This window comes from Galleria mellonella, unplaced genomic scaffold, assembly GCF_026898425.1.
Source record: "Galleria mellonella isolate WM207_F2 unplaced genomic scaffold, CSIRO_AGI_GalMel_v1 utg172, whole genome shotgun sequence".
Taxonomy (NCBI): Eukaryota; Metazoa; Arthropoda; class Insecta; order Lepidoptera; family Pyralidae; genus Galleria; species Galleria mellonella.
In genome coordinates, this window is record NW_026442015.1 from 3,423,741 (window position 1) to 3,450,452 (window position 26,712).

The following is a 26,712-nucleotide window of genomic DNA, read 5'->3' on the forward strand; positions in this document are numbered from 1 at the left end:
TCACGTTAAAAATAATATGGACCAATCAGGGAATAGATACAGACAAATACATATAGAATTATCCAAACTGGTACAAAATTAGTGAATATTTCGCAGTATATACAATAAAGAAGCTACTCTATTCGCTTGCAATTGAAAATCTCAATTTTGAGGTCACCTAAAAAGTTATCTTAAAAAGCTCGGTATTTCAATAATTACATGGTGTAAAATTGTAGATAGAGTACGTACTGTGGAAGGTACAAATTATTAGACGCGTTGCTATAGCAACACAATATTCACAACAATTCTTACTTCAAAACAAATGCTCATTAATTAAAGACGATAATTACATTTAATATTCTAAATAAACAGTTAATTACGCAATATTATATAGATATGTCAAGACAAGTGCGGTCGTTTTGAATCTGTGTTCGTTAACATGTAATGGAGAAAAGATGGGTGAGTGATTTTTAAAATTAAATCTTATCTATTTAGTTACAAGCCAATGGTATTAATACATAATGAGTTTAATAATAAGTTGGGAAATGTGCGTCGTAGTTTTAAATGTTCTTTTATTTTATTTTTATGTTACGACTTTTACGTGGAATTTCTTGTAAAATATTTCTCTCCTATAGATGAAAAAAAAAAAAACAAGCAGAAAGGACCTCATAATCATCTGCTGCAATAATTTTATTATTCCAACGATAGTATTATTCCAATCTTATTTCGTAGTTAACGTTTTGGTTCTTTGTAAAGACATTATTTCAATTATTGAGAGATATGTATAAACATTTAATTCTATTATAATTTATTCTATTAACAGTCGAACTGTTAATACTAACAATTACAGTAGTAAATCTCTAAATATATGATAACGTATTTTATTATCGCCAGCTATCCGTAAGAAAATAATAAATGAGTGTATATTATGTTATGTTCCATACTAATTTAAAAAAAAAATTGCCGGAAATTGAATCTAGGGCGGCATTTATGTGAAGCAATACGAAAGTTAAAGTGATTAGAGCACTTATGCGCCTAATTCATGTTTGTAGTAATAATTTTTGTAGGTCAAGGAAAAGCGACTAGGGATTTAGGACTCGGAAGGTTTTACGTTTTACTTATTTTACTCTGCTGATCGGAATTTCGTTGACTCTTTAGTACTCGTATAATCAAAAAAATTCTACAGTATAATATAAAATTGTTAAAAAAGTTACTAGGCAAAATAATCAGTGTACTATTCTTATTTTGGATGTATCATCGTATAGAGGGGTTTTATGAGCATTTGCCAGAGGGCAACCCCAATTAGGCTTTGGATATATTTTAAAAGGCACGCTGCTTCCCATCCCTTGAATATATATATATGTATATATATATATATATATATATATATATATATATATATATATATATATATATATATATATGTATATATATATATATGTATATATATGTATTAAATTGACGCTTTATTTTATAATATTTCTAAATAATTTTTAGATTTTTTTGTCTGTTTGTACGTTTGTACACGCTAATCTCAGAAACGGCTTAACCGATTTGGATGCGGTTTCACTAATGCGTTGCGGTTTGCTCCACTTAACATTTAATGTTTGTATTATTTTAATCGGTTTATAAATAAAAAAGTTATATCAATCTAAAGAATCACATATAAAATGCTATAAAATAATCGATCAGTTGAATTGGCTGAATTTTTTTTTTATTATATGTATTGATTTTCGAAAATTCTGTCTACTTATGCGAAGCTGAGTTGGATCGGTAGTAAATTACTAAGTATCTGAATATAACCAATGTTTATTTTTTTATTCCAGTGAACTCAAGGCAATCGGGAACATAAATCAATATGTTCCCTCGGTTGGCAAGCTGTTGTTTGATCCTGTGCATATTGGAGACGTTGCTAGGGAGCGTCAGCTGCAAATGGGTTGAGGGTAACATCAACACTAAGGAGGTAATTTTTTAACTACCTACCATATATAACCAGAGGGAGACTGTACAAAAGTCGATTGCTTGGGTACCTCTGTCCCATTCGTGTTTCAACCGTGAAGCAGTTGTGTTTGCATGGCTGTGTTTCGGTTTGAAGGGTAGGATATATCGTGAATTTACTGGGTACAGAGGAATAACATCTAAGTCCTTAGGAATGGCAACGCATGGGGGGTATCATGGGCGATCAATCATCAATCAAACAATGCTGGTCGCTGCCTATACACGGAAGATATATAAGGAAATCTATTATAGGGATGCTTAATGAACGTAATAGAACCCAAGCAATGATTTTTAGAATTTTTGTCTGTTTTTCTCTTTGTCTGTACGTTTGTGCACGCTAATTTCAGAAACGTCTTAGCTGATTTCAATGCGGTTTTTCACTATTGCGTGGCAGTTTGTTCCACTTAACATTTAGTGCTTGCTTCTTTTAATCGATTAATAAATAAAAAAGTTATATCAATCTAAAGAATCACATATAAAATACTATAAAATAACCGATCAATTAAATTAGCTGAAACTTTTTTTATTATTTATTTATTTATTTATTCATTAGTACAAATATGTGTACATGGCGGACTTAATGCTAAAAGCATTCTCTTCCAGTCAACCATAGGGAAGTGTCAGAATACTCGAATGCGGTACTACTAATTATTGATATACATACATACTAAAATTACATATATAAACGAATAAATATATATGAATAACAAATATACTTACACATATATGATATATACTATATTATACACGAATTTGGGAATAATATAAAGCACTTATTGCTCGGATAAAAATAAAAAGTGAGCGTGAACGCTTTTTATATGTATTGATTTTCGAAAATTGTGTCTACTCGTTCAAAGCCGGGTTGGATCGTTAGTTATTAGTAAAAAAAAGAGAAACTAAAAAGTAATGTATCTTGTTGACTTTAAGATACATTTTTAACATATTTAAAATAAAAAATATTTTTCTTCTAGTTGTATCCTACGGCTTCGTCCGTATTTATCAGTATTTATATAACATAAAGTGTCCTATGTTCTAAGTTTTTTTTGACGGGTGAAAATGGTATGTAACCCCGCCTGCGCTAACGGAATACGCTGGCGGAGCATCAGTGAAGGGTGATAGATGAGAATGAAAACAGGCCAGTTAGTCCATCATGATGAATTCATCAGAAATTAACCTTGATAGTTTCCAGGGAGAACCGCGAGGAGGCCGACCTGGTTGGGTATATTGCTAGCAATGGGATTCTCAGTCTCCATTACTAACAATCCCTTTCCCCCCTATGTTCTAAGTTAGGATATAACATATCAGTGTACCAAGTTTCTTTTAAATCCATTTAATAGTTTTTCTATGAAAAAGAAATCCATCCATCCGTCCTAGCATATATAGGCCAAGCTGAAAAAAAAAACATTACTTTTGATAGATACCAATATGTTATATAATATGTTTTTTTTTCATAGATTTTTTTTTTATTATTATAACAACCGTTAACTGTCTATTGCTGAACATAGGCCTCCCCCAAAAAGAGAATTTTGCTAGTAGTTACCACGCTTCAGTGATATTTTAAGAAGGACGTTGCTGTCTTTCATTTGATATTTAGTTCTCTTGTCGCCTCTTAGTATACTCACAGGTAAGAAAGAGGTGGCCCATTCTATGTCGGGACTACGCACTGAGGACATTTCATAGGATAGGTACAGGATGGTATATTCTGAGAGATTTATTTTGCTATTCGTATAGGCGATCGTTATCACTTTTAGGTTATTGAACCATCAGGGCTTGTCATTTTGAACAATTTGTCATTCTAAACAGTAAAAAGAGCAATTAATGTCGTTGTGGTTAAACTTACAATATAGTTTTTAATGTTTCAGAATTGGGCTTTCCTGGCGCGCTTCTGTTTCCTATCACTAGATGGCCAGTTCGAATATTTGATAGAGTATGATAAAGACATGGGTATACCCAATCTTTTGTTGTATTATGACGATGACAGCCAATGGCCTGCCGTCTACCACAGTAGCAAGGTGAGAGGATCTTTTATATGACAGTTAAATCCCGATGTGTCTGCAAACCTTAGCTTTGGTAGTAAATTGCTTTCAGTCCTCGAAAACTACACAATTTTTTTTTATCTATGTGATCGTCAGAAATATTAATATAGAATTATTATGTATTTTTATCCCATGTTATATTTTATTATATTTCTTTATATGATATTTTAAAAATAAATTATTTCCAGACATGTAGAGAACGTGAGGCAGTTCTCAATAAGGCTGGTCAAAACCAAATGATAAAACTGTCTTACTGGTATCCGGACACAGAGTTTTCTGGTTGCATCATCAGAAAAGCAAATAAGGAAATGCCTGCCGAAAAAAGGTAGATTATTAATTATATTGTTGAAATATTTTTATGATTACTGTAATCTGTGTAAGCAGGTATATACCTATTTTATACACACTTTTATTAAACAAAGATAATCTTTATATATTATAACCAATAATAATGTATTTAATAGCACAACAACGACGACAACGAATGCCCCATCACCAACAACAAAGAATCCGACAGCAAAAAGGAAAAACAGCACAAAAATAGAACATCCCCTTGATCCGGCTTATTATGACCAATTCTTGAAAACTACCACGCCGAAAACAAAAACTTCTATAATCGACTCAAATTCCACTACGTGGTTCGAAATACTGCCGACGGACGACTTAAATTCTACAGCAGTGTTGCCAGAGGAAGATCTCTGGGAGAGTGTGGGAACGGATAGAAATGACAGTCAATTTGAAAATCTTAAAGATGTAGAGATATTATTTGATAACGATAACGGTGTTAATGTAAGTATATATTCTATCTTAAGTATCAATAGCATGATTCTCTATTTACCTATTTTTATAATTGTGACATCATGCAGTTATATTTTTATTATATTAGTAATTTAAGATTTTTGTATTAAAATGCACTCAAATTTTGCAGCACAAAATAAAGCGATCTACTTTTGAACTGTACGAGCATTATCATCGTCGTCGGCTCGCGTCCAACCAAGCCTCCAGCAACAGTCAAAGGAATGACAATAAGAACAATAATGTTGAGAAAATTGTCGTATCCTGCCATAACTCTAGGCGGTTTAGATCTGCTAGAGAAAGGTGGTGGTTCATAGCAATAAGTAACTGTGACAGCCCTAAGGTACGTACACAATAGTGTCCGTTGTAATGTTACCAGTTATAAAAATTTATATGAAAATAGAAATTTTCAAGTATCTATTTGTTAAAAAACTTTTATATACAATGCAATACAACCAATACAAGTCTTATTATATATGAAACAAATCTATTTTTTTTTACAACACACGGGGCAAACGAGCATGTGGCTCACCTGATGGTAAGTGACTACCGCCGCCCATGATCACTCACAACACCAACGGCATTGCAAATGTGCTGCCGGTCTTTTAAAAAGGAATATGCTCTTTTCTTGAAGGTTATAATGTCATATCAGTTCGGAAGTACTGCTGATGCTTGCTTGTTTTCTAAGTCTTTGACCGATTCAGATAAAAATTGACAGATATTAATTATTATAAAATGCTAATCATGAACAAAAGCTTATTAATGGTAAAATAAGTAAAATATAGGATTGAAACACATTTGATATATTGTATTACAATTTTAGGGTTTGGATGTACACTACAAATTTCTGATGACAAATGGCCCAGATGGTGATTTCTGGCATGAACACTTTTCTGCTGACGAGTTTTGTAAGTTTATAACTGATTGCTTATCAGCGTATTATTCTATAATTTTATTAATTAGTACAGCATCTATCCATTTTTTAAAAATACATTTTAAATTGTTTTCTGTAAGGAGGGCGAGGTTTTAAATAATTGATTACTGTTTTATTGCGGTGGCTTTGATAGTCATGCTTTTATTATTTTTACTACTAATACTTTCATAGTGGCCGGTCAAATAGTGTTAAAATCTGCTGGTATCCTTTTAGCTTACACTCATGCATAAGCGCGGTTTGGCAGCTATTTTAATTTATTATAAAAAAGATGTTGTGTATATAAAATTTGTATGTATTTTAATTTTTTCAGACGTACTCCCAGTGTTGCTAGCTTACACATTTGCTTACGTAATAGTGATGATCGCAGTAGTGATGTGCAGTGTTGAACTCAAGTCTCGGCATCTTCTTCACTCCACTTACAAACTCTTCCTAATATCCATAGTGGCGCAACACATTGGAGTGGTATTGCAGAGTTTAGCATACATACGGTACGCTGTTAACGGCGTTGGTAGTGACAATGCAAAAGTTTTTGGTAAGTTTTGAGATTTATGTATTCTGTGAATGTTTGTTGTCTATTTTTTCATAGCATAGAGTTTCCTAGCTTGAGGACCAAGAAATTGGTGTGTATGTGTGCGTGTGAGTACGCGTGCTTGCTTGCGTGCGTGCATGCATTTGTTTGTGCGTGTGTGTGTAGTGCCATTTAGTGTAGAATTTTTAAATTCTATAATATTAAAAATTGTTAAAACTAGTCCACAGCGAAAATATCGCATAATATATTTATAGAAACGTTGAATTTAAAGCGGATAATTATCTTATAATTTAGGTTTGACTATATCTGAAGCACAGTAGTATCTGATGAGTATTCTTTCCGCAACTGCAGTGTTTCCTCTTTCTCTTTTCTCCATAAATCCTTTATTTTCACCAACTCCTTTTATTCACTTCCAACATCCCCCAACTTTTTCATAAATTCATTCCTCTATGCATTCTCATGGAAGGTTGAAATTAGGCAGGTTTTTGTTTTAATGGATGATAATGGAATGGTAACCCTGCTTGTGCTAAAGGTATACGCTGGCGGGGCGCCAGTGAGGGATGATAGGTGAGGATGAAAAGGCAAATCAGTCAGCCCATTGTAATGAATAGTTACACTTGGAATTCAGCACGATCGTTTCCAGGGAGGATCACGTGGAGATCGACCTGACAGTGCATATTGCTTGTAATAGAACTGGTAGTTATTAACAATCCCTCCCTCCCAACATCAGGTAGGTAGCATACTCCAAACCAAAAGCTAAAGCCTTGGGTGATATAAATAAAAATATATCACATCGACCCCAAATAATTGAGATAGGGGTAGAAAGATGACGATATCTATGTCTAAAATTAAATTCTCTTTTAGGACAATTCTTCTGCGGTGTATCAGAGACCACATTTTTGCTGCTACTTATTCTGATGGCAAAAGGATACACAATTACCCGGGGCCGGCTCAAAGTTGCGTTCACTGTTAAACTAACCATCTTCATGTGCTGTTATATTGTCACTTACATAGTTCTGTTTGTGTACCAAGCTAAGGTTAGTTAAATTTTATTTAAGGTTTTTATTTGTTTGTATATTTACTTTATTGTACATTCGTAACTTAGATTATATAGATAGAGCTTCGAATCTCAAAAACGAGTCAACTTTTTGTCAGCTAATTGTCAAATTAGCTGACTCTTTTTTTTATCAGTGTTCTATATAGTTACGCATAAAATGTATCTTGATATATTTAATAAATAAAATGAATGTTTACGCATTAAAAAGATGCAGAAGTTATAAGACAAAATAAATATAGAAGTTATAAAGGTAACACTCGTAACTATTTATTACGCAAAAGTGTATGAAGAAGTTGACCCGTTTTTCTCGAAGCATTTCTATGGAGACACTCTATCTATATAATCTAGGATTCATACTTATTATACATATCATATTTTTATATTAGATATTTATAATGTACGAATACGTTAAGTATTGATTATGTTTCTTTAATTCTTGAATAGGTAAGTGGTGCACTTACCTATGTTTCTGTTTGCCCAATGGTTGACTAGTAAAAATACCATCTGGTGTTAAGTCTGCGAATTACACATACATTTACACTATGCATTAAAGTTTAAATAAATATCAGGTTGTCAAGAAAATAACAAGGTACACAGGCGGACTTTTCCCTTGAAGGAAGTGTCTTACAGTCAACCTTGAGTACTTGAAGGTTGTTTTATATTAGTAGGGTAGTAGAATCAATAAATTAAGACTTAAGTGGTTTTAGGTTTTTTAGATCTGATTTCACAGGTTTTGCTTGAAACTAAAATCGGGATGTATAAACTCAAGAATTTCTGCTTAGGGCTTAAAATCAAAACAAAAATTAATTGATAAGTGATCCACTTGTCATTTCATTTTCCAAAGTTGAGTGTTGGAATAACTTTACACGTACTTTTTATTTTACGTATGTACGTACGTACTTGTACGTATTTTTAGGTGCTTTTATTTAGAAATTAGTTAAAATGTTTGTATAAATGTATTTAAAAATGTATAAAATAATTTCAGTGCTCGAGTTTGGGTTTTAACATGGCAGTGAATACTGGGTACTATATATGACTCAAGATATGCATGCTACAAAGTACGTCGACGCACGAATGACGCTACAATATCACTTACCATCACCCTATGTTTGTTTGCTTATTTTTAATATTTTATGATACTTAGAATGTCAAACAAACTGACGGCCTACCTGTTGGAAGGTGGTAACTGTCGCTTATACACATGAATAAGACAAACATGCAAATAGACTTGTTTACGTTTATAAGTTTTTTTTTTATACAACTTAGAATGGCAAACAAGCTGACGGCCCACCTGGTGGAAAGTGGTAACCGTCGCCTATAGACATGAGCAGTACCATTGACATAACAGAGTATACTGTTTCGCCCATGATACCCCCCATGCGTTGCCATTCCTGAGGACTCAGGTGTTATTCTTTTGTACCCAGTAAATTAACATAAAAACCGAAACATAGCTATGCAAACACAACTGCTTCACGGTTGAAACACGAATGGGACAGAGGTACCCAAGCAATCGAAATGAATACTGCTGGGTTTGAAATGTTTTTATTTACTCATTGCAGAATATTTTGTCTAATTATTTATATTATGTGGTCAACTTACTTATTTCTTGGTTTGTCTGCTGATTGTCTGGTAGAGAACACCGTCCAGTGTTAAATCCGCCTAATGTGCATAGAATTTCACAGTGCGTTAAAGTTTAAATTAATAAATATTGTGATGCCTTCGGTGTCTCTTGTGCGTTGTCATTCCTGAGGACTATCGTGTCGTGCTTACGTACCCTGTAATTTTATTGATATATCCCATTCTAGAAAGCGAAATACAATGATAAATACATACTATGCCTTTACGGTATGTCTGCAGGCTTTCGACCCTGGCGAGGTGCTGTATCTGTACGAGAGCCCGGCGGGGTACGGTCTGATAGTGCTGCGAATACTTGCGTGGTGTATGTTCGCTTATTCCACATTCTTCACTGTCAAGAAATATCCGGAGAAGGTATAACTCTTTTTTAATACAGGCCTTACTCATTTTTAATACAAGCAGTACAGATAATTTTTACCTACACTTGTGTACAATTTGCTTTTTTTTCTTAAATAATGAGTGCGTCTCGTGATGATTTGAATTAAAGGTAATGAAACTACAAGTTTGCTTTGTGTTTGACTGGGTTTTATTTTTATGGATATTTTATCCATGGTATGATAATCTATCAAGCTGTGCTATCGGTACATGCTGGCGGGGCACCAGTGAGAAATGATAGGTGAGGATGAAAGCAAACCAGGGTAGCCCATCGTGATAAATTCCACAGAATTAACATGGTTTTTTTTTTATTGGATGAAAATGGAATGGTAGCCCCGCCTGCACTAACAGAATATGCTGGCGGAGCACCAGTGAAGGATGATCGATGAGAATGAAAACAGGCCAGTTAGCCCATCATGATGAATTCATCTGGAAATAATCATGATAGTTTCCAGGGGGAACCACGAGGAGGGCGACCTGATTGGGTATATTACTAGCAATGGGATTCTTAGTCTCCATTACTAATAACCCCTTTCCCCCCGAATTATGATTTATTACGAATTACGATTATGACAGGGTATATTGCTAGCAATGGATCTGTTAGATTCCATTAATAACAAGTCAATTCCACCCTATGTGGTTAAATTGGCCCTTCTCTCACCCGTAGGGCTATTAAAAATGTACCATCACCTGATTTAGTTGATATATCGTTTGATTGCTGGCCAGAGGCGAACCTCAATTTCGTTAATTGATACCGCTAATCACTTAGTCAAGATTTGAAACTTGCCAATAAATTATTATTTCTACATTAATTTTAATTTATTTGCAGAATATGTTCTACTGTCCATTTTTTATTTGTGGCACTCTCTGGTTCCACGCTGGGGCACTGTTCATACTCACAGCCAACTCATACATAGGTAAGATTAATTAATAAAATTGTTTAAATTGATCCCTGAAAGATTCATTGGTAGAATGTTTTCTTAAAAGGATGCTAATTATTTCGATATCAGTCAATCAGAATATTATATAATTATATAATATTTGGACTATTGCGGCAAAAGTGATGAGACCTCAATAATTTTATCTTTGAATATAATACATGAAGTTTATTTGCATTAAACAGTCTTAAAATTAATTTAAATTATTGATGTATATAAATGTGTAAATTATTATTATTACTATAGCTTTTTATCCACTTCAGTGGTCCCCAAGGGTAAAAGCCTCCTTCATCTTTTTCCACTTCTCCTTATCTATAGCAATATTTGTCCAGTTTTTTCCTATTGTCTTTATTATGTCATCTGCCCATCTCTTTCTTTGCCTTCCAACATTTCTTTTTCCTCCTGGACCTCGCCATTTTGTTGTTTGGAGAGTCCACCTTTTATCTTTGTACCTCACTATGTGACCCATCTCCACTTCTGTTTCATACTATACTGAAGAGCATCTGTTATTTTGATTTTCTTCCTAATATCAGTGTTTCTTATTTTCTGTATTTAAATACAGAATACAGAAAAAAATACAGAAATACAGAAAATACAGAATGTGTAAATATTTGAATGTAATTTTACAGACAAATGGGTGAGAGAGAGCGTCGTGACTGCTGTGTTACTCTTCATTACATTTAGTGGACACATCATGTTTTTGGTATGTAGCCTTATCAGATATTCGCTATTTTCTTTTGTCATTTTTTTTTATTTATTTAAACTCTATTGATAAAAAAAATGTGGTACAAAGGATGGACTTATTGCTATAGACATTCTCTATCAATCAGCCTTTAGGATGTTAGGTGCAGAGATACTCAATGGCTGTTTATATTATAATTTATATTTTACTGTGCTTATCATCATATCAGCCATTAACTGTTCACTGCTAAACATAGGCTTCCCCCTATGAAGGGGGAGGGGGGGCGGGTTGCCAATAGTTGCCACGCTTGGCAACCTTAGTTAGTCTTTAGTGTTGTTTAAGAGGGACCCTGTTGCTTATCCCTTGACCGTGAGTTCCCTTAATCGTTTTTTTACGATACCCACGGGGAAAGAAAAAGACGGCTCATTCTATGCCGGGACCACACGGCAAATCATTATCATTGCTTTGTATTTATTCCATTACTTAGGATTTGTTATTATATATATTCTTTATTACACTAAAACATACAGTAACAACAATAAGTTAATAACAATGTTAGCAATGGCGAACTTATCTCTAAAAGAGATTTCTTCCAGTCAACCTAACGCAGTGGCATAGGAAGTTATTGCACATCTTCCAGTGAATATAGTGTATAAAATAATTGAAAAGGTGTTCTTGCTTGCATTCTTTCTCTTAGTTATCAATTTTTAATATTTTTTTGCAGTAAATTTTAGGAACATACGATATGTAACTTTATTCAAATCAGATTTAATCTTATGGTATTTTATTTTTCAGCTATTGACACTACCTGTGTTTGCAAATAAGAACTTCCCATATCATGTCCGTACCACACAAATAGGAGTTATGGAGGTAAACATATAAATCTGTACCTTTTAATATTGTAAAGAGGTGAAATTGTTTATTTTTTTATATTACTATGGTGGCATACAAGCATACGGCCCGCCTGATGATAAACGGGGTTACCGTAGTCTATAGACACCTGTATTACCAGGAATGTCATGCGCGCATTGCTGACTTTTGAACTCCAAGCTGTAGTCTCTAAGAAAAGCCTCGGTACGAAGATCATTCCACAACCTGAGTGTTCGCGGCAGGAGGTTCCTCTGAAACCGCATTGTGCGGTATTATTTGTATAATTGATGAAACTTACAAAAAATCTTTCATTTATTGGCGCTGTTATATCGTAGTATGAAATGACACGATTTTATCGTTACGATTAATACAAAACCGAAAGACGTTCAATATTTACCGTCAACGATAATCGTGGGCGGCAAAGGAAACCAGAAAGAACCCATCATGATATGTTTTCCAAAATTTCGGGACCGAACGAAAAACAAATTTAAGGCGCTTCATCTGTATATGACCTTGACCATATCAGCGTGGACGTGGCCTTTTTCACCTCTGCACCCGCTAAAAAAGATCGCGATGGCATTGAGGCGTTAAGCATAAAAACACTACATTGAGTTCGAAAATTCGGGATTTCATTTCATGGTAGACCCTCAGGAATGGAAATATATGTACTATATTAATTAAGGAAACATAGAAAACTAGGGTTGTTAAGGGGAGCCAAAGAGAATAATAGAAAGATGTGTCTATTTTGAATTTGGTAGATAATAATATTAAAAGTAAACGATATATGTGGCCTGTATTTCCCAATATCCGATCCGATATAACTTCATGTTGATATTGTGGACGTTAATGAATAAACGTGTCGTGTCGTGCCACGATAAATTACAAAATCGTCAAATAAAAACACGAGCTTTGTATAAGCATTATAGTAGTATTTTTTATTTTTATTATTTAAGATAAATAGATTTCATTTTAATATTAATTTGTCAATTTTAGGTGACTGGCAACACAGCGTTGGACAGTTTTGGCCATAATGCATACCATCCCAGCAATGGAACCGCACAGACTGTTATAATTCCGTTAACCAGGTAAATAGAAATCGGAATAGTTTTAAAATTAACTCTAAATATACCAAAAGAGAACATATATATTGTAATGTACTTCTCGTATACAGAATAGTAAAAACAAAAAAAAGACCATCTCCAAATACCGCCATTTGGAAATATACAAATTGTATTCTTCTCAATCTTACTCTTTCTTATTTTTTAACAACATCCTCATTTCTAGTCTCCTTAGAAAAGGAGGTGGTTCTATATCAGATTGTACTTTTTTTCATTATTAATTTTTTCTTGAAATAAATGTATTGGATTAAATCGAACATTCCTCTTGTAGTAACGCTGTTCACATTAACTAATTATTAACGCCTTGTCGACAGACGTACGGAAGAACTTATTGGGAATATGTACAATCAATATATGGCTTCAGCTCCGCCGTTGCCACTCGAACATGATACCCCGAAACTGAATGGTGTACCGAAACGAATCGACTCTTTGTCACCAAAAAACCGACTCGTTCAACAAGATAGTACAGATACTAATACATCTGACGATATTAACCCGGTTCTAAACGAGAACAGAGAAATATTTACAGTTGAAAATCAAATGAAGAAAATCGATAACGTGTTGCCACAAGAGAAAGCTAAATCTGTGTTGCCACATGAAAACGTTAATTTGCCGTCTGTGTTGCCAATCGCGAACGGTGTTCCATTAGTACTGCCATATGAGAACGGAGTGAAGTTACCAAATACAGAAAAGGAATCAAGGAATGATATGCCGAGCGTGTTGAGGTCTAGAAGAAACATCCTAGAGCCCATTAAGAGGGAGGAAGCACCAGTGCCTTCGTGGTCTTTAGCCAAAGGGCCATGTGTGATTTCTATGCACAAAAAAGCAAAACCTCCAGATGAAGAAGGTAGGAATTTATTTATTTATTCAATAAATAATATCTGTATAAAAAGTAAAATAGGGTTTATTTATTGACGAGGATCTGTAATGCAATATGAATAATGAGGTGGAGTATTATTTGCAAATTTACATTTTCAATACTAATGAAATAATATAATAGAAATTTTGTACAATATATTATATTTAAAACGCCTTATTAAATATAAAATAAAGGTAATCACAATTAATTCACTTTCAATAGTTTTAACAATAAGTAAATCTGCCCATAGAGTGGCATATTATTTAATATATTTAATTAATATTCACTATTAATCATATTCACAGAATCACCGAATTCTCCTAATGGTAGTATAACATTGCCAAATGGCAAGAAAGTTCCACCAGTAAGAAACGGCCTACCGAGTTCTGGTGAAATTTCTACTATCCACGAAGGACACGTGCAATCTTACAAGAATACAGTCAGCAAAGCTACCATAGATCTGTTTAGTGTTGCTAGTAATAAGGAATGATATTTAACAGATAGTAGTAGTTTCTGAAATACTAATTAATAGTTTAGGTAATGTTTATTTTGTAAGCAAGTGAATTTGTATTATAAGGCCGAATATAATAAGGCAGACAACGGATAAAATTTTCGGGGTTATATTATGATTATACTAAAATTTTGAATGAGGACTGTTTCTCTCCACACTAAAATAGTTGAGACGACGAGACAAACATATAAAGAAATTTTGTTCATAAATAATTATAGACATTTATTAACACAGACCACTAGTATTATGGTGAAACGGATTTTAAATTTTTTGACGTGGTGTTGCAGTGTAAAAAGAATTTATTATTTTGCACCATTGCAGAACATACTGTACAATTTATTTATTTGGTAATAAGATTGTCGATGTATGCAATCGCTGGACCAAGGCTTATCTACTAAAAAAATATGATATCGCGATATGCGATTTTCTGTCAGAGTTAATAGTTATTTTTCTATTTTTACTTTACTAAAAACTAGACTAGTCATATGTTAAAACTGTACATATTAATTAAATTAATGTTTGATTTAATAAGAGTTGTATTCTGGCATGGGACTTTATTAATATTGGAGATGTGCATAAAGTGGTAACAAGTCAGTGTAAGGTGACTCGTATGCTCTTTTGTACCGTTATATAAAATTAAAAAATAATAAATCCATATTTGGGGTTTCAGTATGGTAAAGCACTATATTATATATACTTATTTAATAGAATGTATTTAATAGTAGTTGGTCGTTAGTAGATTATACGTACAATATTTTATTTGGCAAATGCATAACAATTCCATGTTTCAGAGGCGCACATTATATTTTAATGTAATAACTTATATGTAATTAGATCGAGAAAGCTTGAATAATTTCGGGAACAATTCGTGATCCTTAATCATGAGCGGGTGTGATTAAGGATCCCGAAACTAGTCGAGATTTCTCGATTTAATTACACGTAAATTAAAGCAGTAGTTAATACATTAAAACCACGTGTTCTGATATACAAATAATTGGTTTTAGTTCAAGCAAATATCAACCGCAAGGAAACAGCTATTTATTAATTTTTTTTTTTTTTTTTAGTTCTTAAGGGCTTTTACTTTCTTAGGGCCATCAGCCTCTTACGAATGTAAATCGCAAGACGCGTGTTCCCAAACAGTGACGTTGTTTTTCCGACAGTAAATATATTTTTTATTGCATCTTATTACTATTTTAGACAGAGTAAAGGGGCGAAGGATGTTCGTAGACAAATGGCAAACGAATCTATCGATTGAATAGTTGCTGTGAGCAAAACACCGAACATTGTTGCAGGCGTCCATAGGCTAGTGACCGTATACCATCAGATGGGCTGTATGCTTGTTGGCCACCTTTGTGATATAAAAAAAAATTACGTTTTTTATTTCATGTATTTGCTAACAACAACGATTCTATCAGTAGATTCGTTTGACATTTGTCTGGGAGAGGAAGGGAATTTCGCTTTGCGTTTTCAATTAAATGGAATTTACAAAAATATATTTTTAAACAGAACACTGATATTGTCTAAAAATTATATAATTACGGTACCTTGTAGTTGAATATTATATATAATAATTATTACAACTCATTAACACAATTGTTTATATCTAATACTCATGATAATGGATTTCTAAAGTGTGTGATATTTTTATTACCCATTTAGTTTTAAAAAAATAAAACAATTACTCTATATTTGTTGTTTTAACTTAATATTAAATACCTAACCAAAAAAAGAGTGTAATGAGTTCGAATTTTTATGTAGTTTAGGTTTAAATACTTCCAAGCTAAAGTTGTCTCGATAACATGGCATGCCCCTCCAAAATATAATGAATTAAAAACGTGTAAGTAAAAAAAAATACAAGATTTTCACCAAGGCATATATTCCTCTGGATGGACTGCTACTAAAGATTTTTTCTCACTAAAACAAACGGAGCACTACGTCCATATATAATATGATTGAAGTTGATTGAACATATATGGACGTAATACTCTGTGTGTGCTGCACACATTGAAGTAAAAAGTTGGAAGGGCGTGCCATGTTAACATAGACTACACTTCAGTGTATTGCTCGAAAATAAGTAAAATAACGTCAATAAGTTTGTATGGGAAGCGGAGTTTCTGACATTATCCGTTAGAGGCGCAGTTAAGTTTCAGTACATATTATGGTCGAAAGCCTGAACGCGATCTAACGTAAATCTTTGTACAACGCATTCTATGAACTTAGTAGAGAACAATGAATGCCTTTTTTTAACTTACTTAAATTCCAGAAAATATTCAGTCTTTTAATTCTACGGTATATACGATATTGTGAAGGTTGAGACTAGATCCTGTTCCGTATTAAATGAAAACAAATAGCCAAGTAATAATAAAAACATTTATTTTATGTATAATTCACAGTCTTACTCTCGAGTAATGGACTCAAATAATACAAAAAATGTACAGAGTATGTTTAGTAATTAAAACGTATACGGTAATTAATTATAGGTACATTTTAATAAGCATTCGTTGAAAGTGGAGAAAATATGATTGCATAATTTTAATTAGCAAGTTAGCGCAAAATTTTAATGTGTCATACGTTGACGATAAAAATGCGTACGTACGTACATATTTACGTTAATACGTATTAATGTAAATAAAAGTGAATACATTTATGAAGAGAAAAAAAAAATCGTCATATAATTTAATTAAAATAATGCATGTTTATCGGGTAATACATTAAAAAAATACATTCACAATAAGAACGTTTTGCTGTTTAAACATTTTTAAAAATGTTAATATATATATTTCTTATACATCATAGCCTCCTGGCGGTAATTAAAAATTGCGGTATATTTAATTATTTTACATTTCGCAAAATATATTGAATTTAATCCGAGAAGATTGGTTATTGACATTTCTTTACCAATTACTATCGGTCGAACATTAAAACTGATACACTTTATATATTAGTTTTATTTGTATTGAAATCAGCTATATAAAAACTTACGATTTATGTTGCGGCACTGAACTACTAGGACCTGATGCATTCAATATATTATATATATTAGTATTGTAATATAAAAAAAAAAATCGATAATATACCGTAATATCGTATCGCTACGCGTCGATCAACCATAACACATTTCCATCGCGACAAAAAATAGCTTAGCAATGATTTAGAACATAATATGTGTTTATTCGATAAATAAAGGTTTAAGTCATCAATATTTTTGTAATTTAAACTAAATAACTTATAATAAATTGAAACAATATGCTGCACTTTGTTGAAGTTAAAAATGCTTATTATTCAATAATAATAATAAAAAATAGTTTCACTTGACCCGTCGTCATGGTAACAAGTAGGTTTGTTACCATGACGACGATTGCTTGGGCACCTCTGTCCAATTCATGTTTTAACCATAAAGCAGTTGTATTTGCATGGCTGTGTTTCGATTTGAAGGGTGGGATATGGCGTGAATTTACTGGGTACGGAGGAATAATAACTGAGTCCTCAGGAATGGCAACGCATGGGGGACATCATGGGCGAAACAGTATACTCTGTTATGTCCATGGTATTGCTCATGTTTATTGGCGACGGTTACCACTTTCCATCAGGTGGGCGGTCAGCTGTTTGAATAAAAAAAAAAGCATAGGTAATACCGGTATCACTCCGATATTATGTTCCTTTGCATATATTTGTTGATATTAATTAACGGACGATAACCAATATATATATATATATATATATATATATATATTAATTTATATATTTATATTATATTGCTATATATTACCTATCCCTATTTAGGTACAAGAACACAGACAATTACATCAAATTATGTATTCAAGTATATACAATTTTAGAGAAGGATATTCACTATAATAATAGTACATAATCGATATTAAAAATAGGTTATAAGGAAACCTCCAACCACAGACAGTGGGGAATACAGATTCTATTAAAGTTAATCTGTGACCAGTATTGACCACAGACAGTGGAAAAATAGATTATATAGTAGATCTGTAACCAGTATTCTAATCTACTTAATTTAATTAAATATTATAGGACTGGTTAACTGGAATATAATGAATATTGTATTAATTTAAATCTTGTATATAAAATAAAATTTTATATAAGAATATATATAATTTGTCGATCTCAATGGCGTAGTAATGGGCACGTCCCTCTGTGTAAATGAGGTCGCGCGTTTGATTCCCAGTAGAGTCAATTTGGGAAATGAACTTTTTTAAATTATCTCTGCTCTGGGTGCTCTAGTTTATGCTCCAAGATGTTTGATGCCTGGTTGCTCTTAATACAGAAGTGAGGATCACTTGAGGACAAAGTGATTGATGTGATTGTGTAGCACTAATTATTTTTATTAATATTAAATAATATTATATTCAAATATGATTAATCACTTAAACACAACCTTCAAAAATAACGTAGAATCAAAGTGCAGCATACAACGGTATCAATATGAGCTCATTGTGACCTTCAATTGTCCCATTTCTTGAACTCCAAGCCATCAGGTGGTTTAACTTCTACCTTGTCTTTGGACACTTGGTTCCAGTTTGTGCTCAGTACTGTACCGCCTGATTCCACCTGGCAAATATGGAAATAAATTATTAAATTTCGACGATTTATAAATTTTCATAGAGAAAACTGGTGCATCTTTTCGAAAATAAGTTTTTTGATACCGATTATGAAAGTTAAGCAAGTTGGGTGACTCTCTAGTCAGTCTATATAGTAATATGATATCTTTGATTATAGATTAAACTAAAAAGATACTTCATATTATTTATTTGAAATTTCTCATGGAAATGACATGTGCAATCTAAGGAACCATGTACTTTATGAACTATGTGATTAGATGATATTACTACTGGTTATTTCACAGTTATATTTGAGTGAAAATGTTATTTTCCATAAGCATTTAAGTAAATTCCTTTTAGTTTTATCAAATTGTTAGTTTTATTTACATATATAGTTACATATGCAAACTGAATATATTAGTTTTTTTTTATTTGGTCATACAGAAACACTTACAAAGCTCTTATTCATCGCCCGACGGACCTCGTCGGACCCCTCGCCGTATATTTTCTGGAAGAGAGCGTTCAGCGCTGCCTCACCTTCTGGCTTTTCTTCTTCTTCCTAGAATGTTATTTTCTTTATTCTACTGGGAATAACTATCAGCTAGCTGGCCAGTGATATGTTCCCAGTCATGCAGATAAAGTTGAGGGTAAAAGCCAGTTATTAATAAGTATAATATTGGACAATAATGGGAAAGTGGAATAACTACTTGATGTTAATAGAATAACTTCATTTTTTGTTACTTTATTCTTAAAACATGTTATTCATAGTTTCGTAACCATACATTATATTTTAATGTAATAACTACCGGTTTACAAGAGTCTACAGTTCGCGCTTAACAAGCCGAGGGACATTGTCAGGCTCGTGTTCGCGTCATAGTCGCTCATGGCTAAGAATCATGAATTACTTTTAAAACTTGTCGAGCTTTTTTTTCGATCTAATTTTACGTAAGTTAAACAGGTAGTTATTACATTTAAATGTAAATAAAATAAAACTTTCAGCACTTAAAAATAAAATCAATAAAATAATTATAAAGCCATGGATAGACAGACAACCCTGTTTGTAAATGATAATTATTTTCAAGCTGTCCCAGAATATACAACACAGTGATTATGCAATCAACTGCTCAGTTGTACATACCATTTTTTTGATGTCCTTCTCTATTTTGTCCCAGTCTTTTTTATACAATTTTGGAGGCTGCTGGGGACCAGATGCATCTACAATGGCTGAAATAAGAAAAAATATAAGACTACGAATATTTTTTCTGTATATTTTTATAGGTTAAATAATACAGATACTAGCAAATAGTTTACAGAAATATTTGTATTACATCAACAATTTATATATAAAAGCATATACTCTAGGTTTTTGGTTTGTCTAGTGTATATTTCATTGTGTAAAGGTTATTTTGTTTGATATAAGTTGCACTTATTGGAAATGTGAAACAAGGTAACTGGAAAATTATTATTGTTGTCTACAAACATGAAAAATATAGAGAATATTCCAATAGTAGAAATACAATATAAAGACTACAGGACAGAAATTAAGCTACATGGTGCTCCTAGGTAGTTTGTGATGATGCTCTTCCTAATGATTAAAAAAAACACTAGATCATCACCTTTTACTGACTCACTTTTCTAATGACGACAAAAAATTTGTCATTAGGGATAAGCATTGTTTACTCCAAATTTTTATTTGACGTAATTCTTTATTAATTTTATGGCGCCAAAGAATGCCACCCTACCATCCCTCCCAATTAAAAGACTACAATTAGTCTAACTTGAAATTATACTCATGGAATATTCCAATTCACCTTGTGGTATAGCCTTAATGTTTTCATCAGATCCCTCTCCTTCCAGCACCGTCCACCGTAATCCCTCTTTCTTTCTCAGCTTCACTTCAATCTTGGACGGGGTTACCAGATGAGTGCACATGGATGGCACTATTTCATGTGCTAATTCTATTTCTAGGCTGTACTCATTGTCCGAGTCTGGGATTGCACTTGATACTGATAACTGCAATAAAATTTTTTAAAAATAAAATTTTGTAGTTTTTTATTTATCAACATGAAGTTTGTGATACTCTTTTTATCCATTCACATTTTTGTTGTAAATCTAACTTTTATTTAAAATAAAGAAACAGCTGTGTTTGTTGCCTAATATAATTTATTAAAAATAATTAATCAAAAATGCTTATAATTAATTTTACTTGAATATTTATTTTATAGAATAGTAGTAATGTTTACTCAAATAAACTTATTAACAAGCTCTTTTAAATCATCATTTTTTATGATTCTACTGTTGGGTTTAGAATGTTGTTTTTCCAGAATGTCATATGAATTAAACCAGAATTGGGTTTTATTTAATTTTAAGAAATTTTGGAAACATCACAAATGATTGAAAGTACTACTGTTCTTCCTTTTGCTTATGTACTGTGTAAAATTATAACAATTTAAAAAGTAAATAATATTAAAATTAAGTACTTTTCAAAATATAAACAAACTGATCCTATATTAATAAAAACATTTTAATTAAGACAGTGTGACAAAGTACAAGAATTTTAAATAACATTCTATTGTCAATATTATGAAGTTTCATGAAGAAGTCACAACACAAACAATGAAATATAACATAAGATTGTGTTCCAAAAAAAAAAACCCAACTTCAATAGTGGCAAATCCAGTTATTTTAATTTAAATACTAAATTACTAAATCAATTTTGATAAAATTTCTATAGGTCCAATCTGTATGTATATCCTTTCAGATAAAAAAGAATATTCCAAATCAGTTTACAACTGAAAGAGCTAAGAGGTAACAAATATAGAAAAAGATACAATAAAACTGAGAAATTTCTTCTTTTTGAAGTTGGTTTATAATAAATATTATGTTACATAGCCTACTTCATACTTACACTTCTATCCCCATAGTGGACCTTTACTTTGTCTTTAGGCGCATTTTTGATCAAAATAGTGATAACTACTTGAGCCTCAGTCTGGTACCAGTCATGTTTGATTTTAGGTTTCACTGGCTTGAAACAGAATTTTTATTTAAAAGAAAAAAAAATTATTTAGTCAACTATGTTTGAGTATAACATAAACTATATATTTTTAAAGTATTTCAATTTTTAAAGAATATTGTGTTAAGATGCAATTCTAAAATTATACTGAAAGTACATTGAAATTCGGGGCTTAAAAATAGATGCAGTGCATCCAGTTTTATCAATTTGTGTAAATATCTATATTTGTAATATAGGCATTAATTTCATGAACACAAGACAGTATTGTGTTACACTGCAGTTTTTTTAAACTACTAAATGACATGATACTGAATACAAATCGTAACATATATTCGACCGTACTCTCTTGTAACAATACAAGACTACAATAAGAAAATTAAGAATTTCATGACTACTTTTCCATATTGAACAAAAAAATTACATAAATTTAAAATAATTACTTAGCAAGTTTTCATAATCGTTAAGATTTATTTTGTGTCATTTAATTTTTATAGAGAATGTAAAAATCCTTTCATCTTAAGTAGTATTTTTAATCTTAAAGAAAAACTATAAACTTTTACCTCTGTTGGTGATGTATCCTTCGTTTCAGACATTGTTTCAGTTCTTGGCACGATTAAATATAACAGCAATTAGTTCAGAAGTATCTCTGTACTATTTTATTTTTATAACAATTACATTCACACTTCAGAGAGAAAAAGATGAAATTCAAAATATTCGAATGTTTTTCAGATTTTTCTAGATCCACTGCACAGATTTGACAGTTTATTGTTGCTATGTCAGTGTCACAGAATACAAGTCAATGTCATCAGCTATGTAGGGGCTCTATAGTCTGTAGAATTTTAAGCAGCTTGAATCAAACGCGTATCTAATGATAATAGGTTAAAGATGGATTTTTTACGGTCTTACTTACTACAAAAATGATTAAAACACTGTTAAGATAAAAGTTCAAAGAAACCCTAACTTATTAAATGTTTTTTAAACTGCTAAACATAGACCTCTTTAGCCCTATATGGAGTTTTGATAGTATTTGCTACGCTTGCCAGGCGGATTGGCAACCGTCGTTAGGCTTTGATTGGTGATATTTAATTGAAGAGGGATGAGCAACAACATGGATGCTCAGTTTCCTAAATCACTTCCTACTATACTTACGGGAACGAAAGAAACGGGCTTTATCGGAATCACATGGTAATATAATTTAATATCATGTAAATATTATTTAGAGGGTATAATACATACAGTAAAAAAATATACAAATAAACAACTTGCAATTTATATGTTAGAGTTTTTATAAAATTTATTGATTTAAATATCTTTTGTATTTAAATCACTAAATTAAACAGACTTTCTTTTATATAAAAAGATACAGATGTTAGATATGCTTTCGTAGTAAGACATCTAAACATGTATTGAGTACCTATTTATTGCTATTTTAAATATTTTCTGATAAGCAGTAATCATGTGCTTGTTCTAAGCTGCTTGACTATTAGAAGAACCATAATGTGGTCTTGACTGACACATAACAGCTGTAAAGACTGACATATACATCGTGACATAAAGGTGAGCAAAAAAGGCGGGAAACTCGAATAAGAACAAGCGGGTTTTTTAAATTTTTTTTATTAATTTATTAAAACTATCTCTATCAATTCTTATTATTGAATAAAATATTATATTCTCACTAAATTCAGCGACAGTAATATAATTAGCATTCATGGGGAAGCGCAGTTGTAGAAAAAGGAAAAAAAAAGATGACGATTCAGGTGATGTAGACCATGAACCTTGTAATGACAAGGATATATATTCGGAAGATACTTCTACTGACTCAGAATCTGAAATTGATAAGGCCGATAAGTATAAACCTTACTACGTCACAGATTATATTAGAAGATATCCCGAGGAATCCCCTGGGACAGAATTTGTTGTCTTTGTAGAATCCTCAGATAGTCAGAAAACCATTGGATCCAGAGACTTGCTCTCACTCTCCTCCTGTTTAAAACGATTTAATAAAGGGGTAACTTATCTTAGATCTATAAATAAATTCAAAATCGGAGTATACTTTCAAAAGCCAGACTTAGCCAATGCTTTTTTAAATAATAAAACTTTTTTAAATGACTACCATTTTAAGGCCAGTATTCCTGCTTCTTCAACAGAAGTTACAGGCGTTATTAGAAATGTACCTACAAATATATCTAATAAAAAAATATATACTATGATATCGAGTTCTAAGAAAATTATTGCTATTAAAAGAATTTTAAGAAAAAATACCTTGACTCATGGATATGTGTTACAGCCAACTCTAACCGTGACAATTACTTTTGCTGCATCTGTATTACCTGAATATCTGGATATTGGAGGTTGGCGCCACAATGTCACTCCATATATACCACCAGTTAAACAATGCTACCGGTGCTTGAGGTATGGACATTTAGCTAAATTCTGTAAGAATTCTGAGCGTTGCAGCATCTGCAAAGGTGAGCATAATTATAAAACTTGTACAACTGGAATGGAAAACGCTATTTGTGTACACTGCAATGGAAATCACACAAGTGTATCACCGCAATGCCCTGTTAAACAAAAGAAAATTGCTGAAAATAGATCTAAATGCAGACCTGCTTCTTTTGGAGATATACTTAGCACTGAAATATTTCCTAAACTGGGTAACAAACCTAAAAAAAATGTAGACCTAATTTCAATTCTAAATTCTGATAACAAGAGTTTATCACTTTTAATAGAAAGCATAATCAAACTTATTTCACTACATAACACAAAGAACACATCTATTAACACTAAAAGTGTTTTGAATGTGTTATATGATACTTTTGGTAATAGACCTATTTCACAAAATTCAATCGAGACCAATTAACTATCATACAGTGGAACGCTCAGAGCCTACTGAGCAATCGACATATTTTTACACAATTTTTAAATGAACATCATATTCACATTGCTCTCATCTCAGAAACTTGGCTTAAACCACATTACAAATTAAAAATTAAAGATTATTGTATAGAACGAAATGATTGTGGTAATAACCACAATGGAGTAGCGATTATTATACATAATAGTATTAGATATAAAAAACTTCACTCTTTTTTCGACAATTCTTTGCAAACTATAGCTATTAGTATTGAAGTTAATAATTCTTGGTATTCAGTTGCCAGTATTTACTGTCCTACCAATAGTACACCTAGTTTTACTAAAGCCAAATTTAAGTTCTTTTTGGAGTCTCTTCCTAAACCCACTATCATATCTGGAGATTTAAATGCACATCATACTATGTGGGGTTGTACCTCCACTAATACAAGAGGTAAAGACATTCTTGATTGTTTAGATGAATGTAATTTGGTACTATTAAATGATAAGCAAGTTACTACTGTTGGCTCTCATATTTGGAGACCCAATGGCCTTGATTTAACTATGGTATCCCCATCCATATCATTAAAATGCGAGTGGTCGGTTCATGATGATCCGTTAGGAAGTTATCACCTGCCGACTTTTACTAAAATAAACACAAAGAACTCTTCATCAACTCCGTCAGGTGAACAACATGCTCCTATAGATGAAGTTAATAAACTTTTGTTAAATCGTATAAACCTACGTCTCGTTAATTGGGATCTTTATTCTGAAACTGTTAATCGATTACTTTTGGATTTCGAGTATGATGTCAATGAACCCTTAAACAATTACAATAGGTTCTGTAAAATTATTTTGACAGCTGTGGAACGTTCCGTTCCACGTAGGAACTTATCAAATAGCGGTGCAAATACTTCAAAGAGGCACAAACATATTGCAGTACCTTGGTGGAATAACAGGTGTGCGACAGCTGTCAATGATAGTAAAGCGGCTTACCTTAGGTTTAAACAAAATCCAACTCTCGATAATTACATAAATTTTAAAAGAGTTCAAGCTGTTAAAAAGTTAGTAATTAAGCAAGTAAGACAACAGGGGTGGCAGGAATTTTGTTCCAAATTTAATAGATTAACACCAATTTCCACTGTTTGGCAAAATATGAGAAAACTAAATTCAAAACATCGTCAAAATCATTTTAAAGATATATCATGGGTCAATGATTTTTTACGCAAATATACTCCTGATTTTGTACACTCACCTTTTGATGACAAACAGTTTAATTCTGTTAATTCATGCCCAAAATTTCTCACTGACCCATTCTCAATTGATGAAATATCCAGTGCAGTAAAATCTAGAAAAGATACAGCTAGTGGCCTTGATCGCTTAACATACAATATGTTTCGATTGCTGAATAAAATAAACCTTACTAAACTCTTACAAATTTTTAACGATTTATGGAAGGACTGTATTATCCCACCAGAATGGAAAATGGATTGTTTGATTCCAGTAATTAAACCCGGTAAAGATCCTACAAATTTCGACTCCTATAGACCTATAACATTGACGTCCTGTGCAGGCAAATTATTCGAACAATTAATTAAACAGCGTTTAGAGTTCTTTATTGAAAGTAATAGTATATTACCATCGAATCAATTTGGTTTTCGCCGTGGATATTCAGCGCGCGAAAGTTTAGCGAACTTCTATGTCGACCTTAGTACTGCTTTGAATAACGATGAATATGTTCTATCTGTTTTTTTAGATGTCGTAGGAGCTTTTAACAATGTAAATTTAACAGTTCTATCTTCGATTCTATCCTCATTTCTTCCAATGAAACTTATCGAATGGATTTATAATTTTCTTAGTAATAGAGAAGTGTATGTTAAAGTAAATAGTAAATTAATAGGACCTAGGTTAAGCTCTAAAGGAGTATGTCAAGGTGGTATTCTAAGCCCGCTACTATATATTTTA

The 26,712-nt window shown here is 32.2% G+C and overlaps 2 protein-coding genes and 1 long non-coding RNA gene across 4 annotated transcripts; 1 reads left to right on the top strand and 2 right to left on the bottom strand.

Annotated features, from left to right (window-relative positions):
- Positions 1–252: 252 nt before the first annotated feature.
- On the top strand, positions 253–16,004 carry LOC113514548 (transmembrane protein 145-like). The gene is made up of 16 exons (XM_026898637.3): positions 253–438; positions 1,806–1,942; positions 3,840–3,989; positions 4,202–4,338; positions 4,478–4,802; positions 4,942–5,151; positions 5,632–5,716; positions 6,053–6,274; positions 7,136–7,308; positions 9,186–9,317; positions 10,168–10,255; positions 10,906–10,979; positions 11,754–11,828; positions 12,822–12,913; positions 13,261–13,793; positions 14,111–16,004. Exons 2-16 carry the CDS (start codon positions 1,838–1,840, stop codon positions 14,293–14,295), a joined length of 2,586 nt encoding a protein of 861 aa, XP_026754438.1. The 5' UTR covers positions 253–438; positions 1,806–1,837; the 3' UTR covers positions 14,296–16,004.
- Positions 16,005–16,668: 664 nt separating this feature from the next.
- LOC113514370 (protein SGT1 homolog) lies at positions 16,669–22,664 on the bottom strand. The gene is made up of 6 exons (XM_026898448.3): positions 22,458–22,664; positions 21,793–21,909; positions 20,696–20,897; positions 20,023–20,108; positions 19,339–19,443; positions 16,669–18,894 (listed from the first exon to the last, which is right to left on the bottom strand). The coding sequence occupies exons 1-6, from the start codon at positions 22,488–22,490 to the stop codon at positions 18,787–18,789; spliced, it is 651 nt and encodes a 216-aa protein (XP_026754249.1). The 5' UTR covers positions 22,491–22,664; the 3' UTR covers positions 16,669–18,786.
- Positions 22,665–23,495: 831 nt separating this feature from the next.
- LOC128200256 (uncharacterized) lies at positions 23,496–26,071 on the bottom strand. Of its 2 annotated transcripts, none has more exons than XR_008252644.1 (2): positions 25,381–26,071; positions 23,496–24,357 (listed from the first exon to the last, which is right to left on the bottom strand). It is a non-coding gene; the product is annotated as an uncharacterized LOC128200256 (long non-coding RNA). The 2 variants fall into 2 exon arrangements; XR_008252643.1 differs by having other exon boundaries at positions 25,266–26,071.
- Positions 26,072–26,712: the final 641 nt, after the last annotated feature.

Excerpts from the sequence above, each read along its gene's own strand:
- LOC113514548 (XM_026898637.3), top strand. The coding sequence starts at position 1,838 with ATGTTCCCTCGGTTGGCAAGCTGTTGTTTGATCCTGTGCATATTGGAG. Across the intron at positions 3,990-4,201 it reads CCGTCTACCACAGTAGCAAG|ACATGTAGAGAACGTGAGGC; the intron begins GTGAGAGGATCT and ends AATTATTTCCAG. Across the intron at positions 13,794-14,110 it reads AAAACCTCCAGATGAAGAAG|AATCACCGAATTCTCCTAAT; the intron begins GTAGGAATTTAT and ends TCATATTCACAG.
- LOC113514370 (XM_026898448.3), bottom strand. The coding sequence starts at position 22,490 with ATGTCTGAAACGAAGGATACATCACCAACAGAG. Across the intron at positions 20,898-21,792 it reads TCCACTATGGGGATAGAAGT|TTATCAGTATCAAGTGCAAT; the intron begins GTAAGTATGAAG and ends ATTTTATTGCAG. Across the intron at positions 18,895-19,338 it reads GGGCGATGAATAAGAGCTTT|GTGGAATCAGGCGGTACAGT; the intron begins GTAAGTGTTTCT and ends CATATTTGCCAG.